This window comes from Meleagris gallopavo, chromosome Z (genome assembly GCF_000146605.3).
Source record: "Meleagris gallopavo isolate NT-WF06-2002-E0010 breed Aviagen turkey brand Nicholas breeding stock chromosome Z, Turkey_5.1, whole genome shotgun sequence".
Lineage (NCBI taxonomy): Eukaryota > Metazoa > Chordata > Aves > Galliformes > Phasianidae > Meleagris > Meleagris gallopavo.
In genome coordinates this window covers 37744917-37755135 of record NC_015041.2, presented here as the reverse complement: position 1 = coordinate 37755135, position 10219 = coordinate 37744917, and the positions used below count along the sequence as shown (strand labels likewise).

General features: G+C 37.1%; 1 protein-coding gene across 1 annotated transcript in view; it reads right to left on the bottom strand.

The window, feature by feature from the left end:
- Nucleotides 1-10219, bottom strand: part of DAPK1 (death associated protein kinase 1) — a 145244-nt gene that overhangs the window by 21449 nt on the left and 113576 nt on the right. The window contains exons 6-11 of the mRNA XM_031557415.1: nucleotides 9742-9840; nucleotides 8792-8890; nucleotides 7165-7263; nucleotides 4733-4930; nucleotides 3470-3667; nucleotides 879-981 (exon numbers count right to left, since the gene is read on the bottom strand). Of these exons, the coding sequence (XP_031413275.1) occupies nucleotides 879-981; nucleotides 3470-3667; nucleotides 4733-4930; nucleotides 7165-7263; nucleotides 8792-8890; nucleotides 9742-9840 (796 nt within the window). The remainder of the gene's footprint in view (nucleotides 1-878; nucleotides 982-3469; nucleotides 3668-4732; nucleotides 4931-7164; nucleotides 7264-8791; nucleotides 8891-9741; nucleotides 9841-10219) is intronic.

Genomic DNA, 10219 nt, shown 5'->3' with positions numbered 1-10219 from the left:
ACAGTGCTCAATGTATGGGAGAGCAAAAATGTAATTTCCATCAAACAGCTAAAGCAAATGGGATAGAAATCTTCCTTCTCTCTCCATTTTTGTTGTCTCAGGGATACTTCATGTAAGCAAGAACTTTGAAAAAACAGTCTGTTATAACCAAATCATAGTCACACGATTTCAATATATAGAGAAACAGTTATTTCAGATTAGAATGCAGTGATTAGAGCAAGGAGCAGCATAAACCAGTGCAAGTCTTCTGAAAATAAGTTATGCTGGGTGGGCAGGTAAAGGTGTATACAATGCCTTGGATGTATAGAGAGTGTATGAGGCATTTAGGAAGAAGGAAGATATGCCAGTAATGACATTGCTGCTCAAAGCAGTAAGAAAGATATCTTGAGTGCTGCTAACTGCAAGCAATAGTACTGATTGATCTGACATAAATTATTTGTTTTTACAAAGATACTTGCAGGCTAGTTCAACTCTTCTATGCACCCACTCATTTATGACATGAAAATGAAGCTTTTGAACTGCTCCAAAAACCCCAGAGGATACATACTATACATTTGTACAGCAACTGTACATGGTATGAAATGACATATCTTAACATAATGCTATAATAGACCACCATTGTTATCTGTATGCCTAACTAATTCGTAAATGAAGAAACTCCGCAGATGAAGTGGTAGCTTTACTGTACCCAGTTTAAAATTCAGCTTAAGAAGGGAACAAGTAGACAACAGATAATTATTTCCAAGCTGCGGATGTTCTACTACCTACTGTTTTTTCATTTCAAAATGTAATTGTATTTAACCCCCACTGCTCTCCCTTGAAATTAACTTGTTTTCTACCACTGTATATAAAACATGCATGAAGAACTGTCTTAATACTTACTGAGGTTAAAACTTCCACATTGGCACCAGTAAGACACAGGAACCGGACAACTTCAAGAATGCCATTGTTTGCAGCAAGATGTAAAGGTGTTCTTCCATACTATTGTGGAGAAAATAAAGGGTCACATTTGTCAAAGAATATCATTCCAATGTTTATGATTAACAATAAAACATATCATACAGTTGTTATGTACTGATATACTGCAAAGGTACTGTGAAAATTTTTAAGAAAAAGCCCTTAGTTTTTAAAGCTCTTTTTAAAGTTCAATTTATTTCAAACCAAGCATTACTGAAGATAACATGTCTGCAGTTTCTCCTAGCAAGGAATAAGAGATGAACATAAGGAGTGCGCATGAAGGGATCTATGATTATAGTGACAAAAGGAAAGTGATGAAAGTATTCCTCATCCTGTTTTTGCTATTTTCTCCAACTATTTCTGCTGACAACAGGTTTTCATATCAATCACTTCTGGTCTTTTACGTTCACAGCTAACATCATAAATAATTCTACTGTATACTGTAAATCCTTGCATTACTTGTAAATCCTCTTATCACTTCATATTTACAATACAGTTCTCCCTGTTTTAACCCTACATTCAGAATTCATTTGCTTACTTCAAAAAAAGAGTACTTGCAAGCAAAGCTAAGTTTATGCCAGCTGCAAACTGGAAAGATGCTTGTCAAACTCAAATGTTTATGATGTTTTACTGCACACAGTCTGTGAAAGAAACTATCAGTGCCCTCAACTGGTATTGGATATGCATTGGACAATGCCAGTTTTGAGTACCAAGGACAGATGGCCCTTAGTTAATTGATTCACATCAAAGGTTTCACTGCTGAAGAGGACAAGTAGATATGAATGTCCTTTACTTCATAAGACCTTTACTTACGCTTTCAAATAAAGTGTATTCTTAAAAATCACTCCAATATACTTGACTCCTGAAAGACTAAAAGGACATGAACTTTAATTGCACCTCCTGTGCCATGATCCCATATCTACTGAACACTTGAAGACTGTTCTTTCCTATGGTATGCTTGAGGCCAGGCTGATCCCAGCTAAGCATTTTCAGATATGAAAAGACGCGCTAAGCCAGCCTTTTGCTGAATTAATTCACTTCCCCAAAATGTGTTCTCAGCAGTAAGTCTGAATTTAATTGCCTACTCAGTAATACTTAAGCTCAGAGGCAAGATCAGAGAGCTCATTACTGTAAGTTTCTTGACTTCACAGCTGATGATTTTAATTATTAAAACCAAGTGATTTCACTGGACAGCTTTCAAGCCAGAAAACCCACAACTTTAATTAGCTGGCTAATACAGAGAAGGTCAGTTTTCATAATAAATGGAAGCATTAGTAAAATGTTACTGTAGGAATATGCATGTTTCCAGAAAGAATGAATTACAATATCTGAATCAAACAATTAATAGATAACGATATAAAGATATCTACAAGAAAAACTTGAATTCAGAGCACATAAGAATTCAACAGAGCAGAGAGACATTGGAACTAAATATCAACTGCATGTCAGCAGTCTGTTGGCAGACTTTAAACTTACTCAAACCAGCTAAAGGAACATTTCCTCAAACAGCTTACTTTTCACCTAAAGATACATAGGAGGAAAGCCAGAATGGTAAACCTGCATAGCACCTCATTTAGTTATCCCATATCTTGCAGCAACAGCACAAGAATAGAAGCCAAGAAAGCACTAGTATCTCCAAATTTAGAGACAGGCAATTAAGCTTTCTCTTTGGAAAGTGCCTACTGACTTCAGTAATGGGCATTTCATACTTTTACCTGGCAGTAATCCATCAATAGGCATCAGATTCAACATTTCTGAAGGTTTATCACTTCTCTAGTTGTCACTTGTAAGTGAAAGAATAACCAATAGGACAATTTCCCAAAAGCACCTTCTTCAGTCATTTAACTACAGTTTTTGAAAAGTTTTACTTTTAACATTTTAATTCTGAGAATTCACATACTCTACTGGTGACAACTTCTTTTATATATGAAGATATTCTATTCTAAGTTAAATGTTTTATCATCATTTATTTTAATAAATGAACTCAAGAAAGAAAACCATAAACCAGCTAATATAACATGCATTTTTATAACCAGCAGTAGAATCCACACTTGATTTCAATTACTTGTTCAGATGACAGTGCAGATCTGTACTGAATTTAAATTTAATAAAAATGCATCAGTCTTCAATTTTGCAAGCAATTTAATGTTATTAAAATACATCAAACCAGCATCTGTTCAGGCCACCAGAAACACACAAGCTGTGTTCTCTGGTGCCTAGAAATGATCTACACATCTAGGGAAGATTGCTGGCACAGACTTCAACACTAGGACTGAGTGGCAAAATACACTGTGGTAATTAATTCACTTGGTCTCTTCTTCATGGATCTTTAATCCATGAACTAAACTGAAAAAGATAAATCTGCAGCATGAGTCATTTAATGCTTGGCATTTGGCCACTTAAGAGATAAAAATGAAGGAAAAATAATTTTCTGACTAGCAAAGTAGCGAAGGTCATCCAATGGAACAGGTGACCTCTTAAACAAAGCAGTTCAGTACCATATCCCATTTACCTTATTAGCGACATCCAAGTTACAACCTGCTTCACATAGTGCCATTACAATAGGGACATTGCCATCTTTGCAGGCCACATGTAGAGGAGTGTTGCCATGTCTATCTTGGAAATCTACAAAACAGCCTTGATTGATGAGGGTTTTAACTACTTCTATCTGACATCTTCTTACAGCAAGGTGTAGGGCTATATGACCATCCTGAAAATACAAGAGAGCCAAGATGTAAGGTAAAAATAAAAATGAAGTATTTTTCAGAGTCACAATAATTTCCCAGTAATCGTATGCATTTCCTTGCCTCCAGAATAATAATAATAATAAAAATATATATATATATATCTGGGGGGGAGGCAAAAGGGAAGGGCAGGGCTAGAAGAAGGGAGGTGCACAATATCTGTCAGAACAAATCCACAAGTAGAAAGCCAAATTTTTTATTAAGCCAGCAGGCTTTGCAGTGGAATGGATGAATGTAAATACACATTCTCTAGTGAAGATTTCCCCAGAAAGTGGGAGCATGATCAACTGAAACAATAAGCTCAGCATTGTAAATCGCAGTAGATTTACTAACAGAAGTTAGGGATGTAAAAGTCAAGCAATCTATAACTTTAGAGACAGAGCTTGCTTTCTCAGTGGAATAACTTACAGGCAAGCTGGCTGGAAAAAATAAAATCAAATAAAAAAAATCAGTTTAATTCTTTTTTGGGGAAAAAACAAACAATACTGCACTAAACAGGTTTTAGTAACAAGTTTGTAACTACCATCAATAAAGCTAGCTATAAGGACAGGCATAGCAGAAGTATAATCTAATAAATGCAAAGTTTATTTTTTTTGGATCACATTGTGAGAGAGAAAACATGATTTTGGATCAAATGCAGTTGTATTTTTAAATAGATTGTACTAGGAACAAGTGTCATTTATCTGACCCTCAGGAATCACAGGCAAACATTAAATTCATCCTTTCTCTAAGTCAGTGGCCTGTTAACAGTTACAGAACCAGATGTTCCTTCCATCTTCCTCAATATTATTCATAAGGTGATAATGAATAATCAAAATAATAATAATAAAAAGTAAAAATAATCAACTAGCAACTTGAAAGACTAGTGTAGCCATCCATATTCTCTGTAGAAACTGCTCAGAAATCCCAAATCACAAAAAACAATGCTGGCAGGCAGCATTCAAATAAATGAATTCAAAGGTATGACTCTGTGACACCTGTGAACTCTGGAGGCAATTCCTACTAAATGAAGTCACTCACCCATAACTAACCTTATCTGTTGCATCAAGGTCAGCTCCATGTTCCGACAAGCATTCCACAATATCATGGTACCCCCTAGCAGATGCTGTCAAGAGTGGAGTCTCTCCTTCTCTGTTTTTAATGTTCACATCACAGCCTGCTTCACAAAGTGCTTTAGCAACGGAGTAGTATCCATGCCAAGAAGCACAATGCAATGGGGTTTCTTCTTCCTAGAGACACAGAATAAAAACAACCCACAATGAAAAAGAGAAACAAATGTTACAAGAAGCAATTCACCTCCTTAACTTAGAGAAAAAGTAAGATGGCAGGAAAAAGACAGTCTACTATATAAGCCTTGTAGGAAGGTGATAATTTTAAAATGCTGATGTTCTCAAGTAGTTCCTGTTGACACACTAAGGGATTACAATGAAGCACTAGATTTGCATCATCGCCTGGATTCTGGGAGTCTATATTTCTCACTGTAAGGCTATCTACTGACAACACTCTGAATGTGAGTAGTACTAGACCAGACATTTCCGTGGCATTAAGGCTAATTGTCTTGGTCCTCCTACTTGAAAAGTGCTTCTCATTCATAAATGCTTCCTACGTCCACATCTTGCATGCCAAGGGACTAAAGTAGTGTTTAAGACAGATAACTCACCAAGGACATATATAAATCTCACAAAAATTTCAGCTTGAGACATTTTTTTTTGTTGTTTGTTTGAACCAAGGAAGATTTAAAGTGTCATTTCCAATATCTCTGTATTTTGTAACAATTGTGTGGAGCATCATCAGGAAATTCAAATGTTTCATAAAAATATGTTATTGAAACTACTGGTTGTGTATCGCGCTACAAAACAAGAACTGTAACAAAGTTTTTTTCAAATTCTTAGAAATGAAATATCCCTTCTGTACTTGATTAATAACAACAGACAGTTAGTGATATTAGAGGACTTAGGCTGCAATCAAGGTTTCTGTAAAAAAAAATTAAGGAAGGAAGTAAAATTTGATTCTGCTTAAACAATACACATATAGCCCTACAGGATGCCAAATTTTAGTCCCATAAGTCAACATCCATGCACAAGAGAGTATCAGTGAATTTTGGGTTGAATGTATGTTTTCTTTCTCAGTTAAGACTTTTCTTTCATCTTCTTACAAGACTTGACAGTTCAGAGCCCACAGAACAAAAAGTATCTTTAAAGGAACCCTTCTGAACGCTTCTTCTGTTTTCAAAAATGGTTGACACTTTTGAACTCTCTCATGTCTCATTAAAAAGCTGCTGAAATCAAACCAACAAGTAATGAAGTGTTAGCTGAACTCACACACCACCAGCTGGACCGGCATGATATGAAGCTTCTTCATCTTTAAGCTTCCATTTCTAAGTTAATTTGCGCTGAGTACAGCAGTGGTTGGTTGGTTTATGCACTATTTTTGAGTAGCTATTTATTAAGAGGTACCAAGACTTTGGTGATCCTCCCCCTCTACTCTGCCCTGGTAAGGCCTCATCTGGAGTACTGTGTCCAGTTCTGGGCTCCCCAGTACAAAAAAGACAGGGATCTCTTGGAAAGAGTCCAGCGGAGGGCCACAAAGATGGTGAAGGGCCTGGAGCATCTCCCCTGTGAAGAAAGGCTAAGTGAACTGGGTCTGTTTAGCCTTGAGAAAAGACGACTGAGAGGGGACCTAATCCAGGTTTATAAATATCTGAGGTGTGGCGGCCATAGCGGTGAGGCCAGTCTCTTTTCAGTGGTACGTGGAGACAGGACGAGGGGAAACGGACATAAGCTGCAGCACAGGAAGTTTTGCACGAATGTGCGTAAGAACTTCTTCACGGTGAGGGTGATGGAGCACTGGAACAGGCTGCCCAGGGAGGTTGTGGAGTCTCCTTGTCTGGAGATATTCAAGTCTCGCCTGGACGCCTACCTGTGCGACCTGGTGTAGGGAACCTGCTTTGGCAGGGGGGTTGGTCTCGATGATCTCTAGAGGTCCCTTCCAACCCCTACAATTCTGTGATTCTGTGATTCTGTGAAGACTTCTGTGATTTGAATTTTTTGTCTTTTCCAAATTCACAGAATCATAGAATGATCCAGTACCTTTGAAGGTGATCAAATCCAACTCCCCTGTGATGAACAAGGACTCTTACAGCTAGCTCAGGGTGCTCAGAATCTGGTCCAGCCTGGCCCTGAACATCTCTAGGGACAGGAGTCTGTTCCAGTGCCTCACCACCCTCACTGTAAAAAACTTCTTCCTTGTATCCAATCTAAATCCCCCACTTTTAATTTGAGAACATTTCCCCTTGTCCTGTCACAACAGATCCTCCTGAAGAGTCTGTCCCCTTCCTTCTTACAGCTGTCCTTAAGATACTAAAAGGAAATTCAAACATATTAGAGGCTGCAAGGAAAGGCTTAGAGTTTTGTCCACTTACACTAAAGCTGTATTTCTGTAGGAAAAGCAGAAAGTACTTCACCTTATCTTGGAAGTTTGGATTGGATCCAACACTACAGAGAAACAGAACCACATCCACATGCCCATATCGAGCTGCAACATGAAGAGCTGTCTCCCCAGACTGCAATTACAAAAGAACATAACAGTGTAATTTTGTATGTTGCCCCAAATTCACACCACTATGTACAGCTTGATAGTCTGTACTACTTGGGGCACACCTTTCTTCCTGTACCGTAACAGCTACAGTTAACAGAGGTCTCCAGTTTGCAAACTGTAGTTGTATGTGACAATCATGATACCACCAGACAAAAGGTATTTCTTCAAAGGCAATCCTTTCCTGGAACTTACTTTCCTATTTAATTTGCTGAAGATTGCAGCCACAATGGAATTTCTGAGTAATATGAAGAGACTGATGTGTGCATAGTTGCCACTGAAACAGGTATCCTATTCCTATTCTTACTATCCTTCTCAACTGTACATCCACACATGTAAGGAGTTGACCTAACATTTCATTATATTCTTTGGTACATGTATTTTGGTTATTACATAAAGTAATTTGCAAACTTTTTTTATAGTTACATTACAAAGAAACAGTATTTGTACTAACAGTGTAATTCCTCTTCCAGTATTTCTATCAGGAATTGAATACTGATATTGCTAGTATGCCTTTCCTTTCGCTAGTTCAATGACCAAAGCACATTTCACAACTACATACATTTCACAAGTATAACTGCTTCTGTACTGGAGCTTTGGCTAGCATGGAAATATTGCTGTGGTATAAGCTTGTAACAGCAACTGGCTTTTCAGGCAAATGTTGCTGAAATAACTGTGAAATACAGGCTAACAGCTCATCAACTCTAAGTTCTTAACCTCCTTTATACTCAATAAAGTAAAATCTATTTGTCAGACTAAAGTGATTTTCAATCAAGATGAATGAAAAACAGAATCACGATTTTACACTGAGTTCCAATGCAAAATCCAGTGTTCATGTGAAAATTAATTTAGGTTTGTTCTTCTCCACCTACCCACCATGTACTCACCACATTTATATGCACACTTGGTTAACATCCATCAGAAGAATAATCAGTACATTCAGCTACTTAAAAGCTGTGTTATTAAGCCCTCTATGTCAGCTTGTAAAACCAAACTAAAAAAATTCAGTCATTTTGTAGTGCTATGATGTGAAAAACACAGCAATGACAGCAGGATAGCAGAGTCCCAGGCTGCAGCAAGTGAGGAGAAGCCTTAGTGTGGCAGACATAAATGCAGAAAAAAAAGAAAAAAAAGTTGCTTACCTTTGGAAGGCCTCAGGTAGGCAGGAATCTCTTGCAAGATACCCTTGCCTCTACTGCCAACCCTTAAATGAAGTTTGGGAGGGGGTGAGTTCTGGCTCCATTCCGTCTGGTCACTCTGGTGCATTGCTTGCACCTGAGCTCCTTTGGGTTGGCTCTACCTTCCACCAGGTGTTCAACTAACAGCTGTTTCAGGCTGTGATTTAGCATTTTTGCTACACACATGAAGAATCAAAATTCACAGCTCAAAATCATTTCAATCCAAAGACCTCTCTCTCTTTGCGAAGGTAAAGTTTTATGAAAACAAAATACCAAACAAGCTGTCCCCATGAAATATGGAAGAGATTTTGTTCTTACCTTATCCCTTACATCCAGAGGACATTTATTCTCATTCAGAAATTTCAGTGTTTCTATATGACCATGTCGAGAAGCCCAGTAGATCGCGTTAGATCCGGCCTGCCCAAAATGTTTGATTATAGGTGTCAGCAATCACTTTAGAATCCTGATTTTAGACATTTACTGAGGTAAAAATGCACATACATGTATACTGATATACTGAACAAATCAGACTCATCAGAGTAAATTTGCGCTCATCTCTTATATCAACCTTTTTATATATATACTTTTTTCCCTCAAATTGGTTTAACAACTGGACATATCAATACCAAAAACTCCACCACACTCTGTACAAGGATAATTAACAGGATAACTAACTCTATGCAAAGGATAATCCTCTTCACTCTTGCAAGTGAGATTATGGAGAAGTCATAAAATAAAAACCTCTGTTGTGCTTATTTTTCCATTTATTAGGTAGGAGCAGACAGTGCTTCAAGTTCACTTTAAATGAGAGCCAGATCATTTAAAGATATTATGAAGAAGCACTAATTGCAAAGTGTACCTGAATTTTAGTTGTGACATTCCTCACTGCTGAAATGTGTGCTTATCATTTTCATACTGAACAAAGTTCACCATTTTGATTTAGGGCAATTACTAATTTGAACAAACGCAGTCAACTTAATAAGCAAGAGCTACATTTTAAGATTCATTTTAAGATTACATTTTATCATTCAAATTACCACAACTAATAAAGTGATCAAAATGAGGATATATGCATTAGTAGCAAATGAAAGTATTAAAAATTTGCATTTATCTTTTTGCTATGGAGACTAGTGGATACCTTACAAAACAAGCTCTACAGCACATACTTTTTCATTTCCAATACAACCTGTTCTGAACTGCCTGTCCTCTGCTAGCTATACTGAATGCGAAAATCTTATATAGAAACAGTGACAAATCAGAATTCTTACTTTATCTTGGACATCAATACGGGATCCACGCTTTAGAAGCAACTGAAGCATCTGAATGTTTCCACAGCCAGCAGCAATGAGTAGTGGAGGTGTTCCATGCTAATAATGAAAAATACAAGCAAGAATAATGTATTTAAATTTTGAAGGATTAAGGACAGAGATTGGGACAAAAGAAAGACAGTTAATGGCATCTCTGGGTGTCCAGTTTTAAATAAGTCTTTCAGGAGTATTGTACAGTAAATAGCTCATTCCTTTGTCCAACTAAATTTATTATATATCAATTTGCTGCATTTTTTGCGATGAAGTCACGCAGGCTAAATGACACAAAATGTTAACAGCACACTTTTCAATTTAGGAATAATAATGTTAAGTTCTCACTAGCCCAGTTTTCCAAAGATGGTCCCTTTCACAATTTCTTTATAGCTACATTTCAAACAGCTTATAAAAAAAGAAAAGAATATAAAAACAATATGTAAGT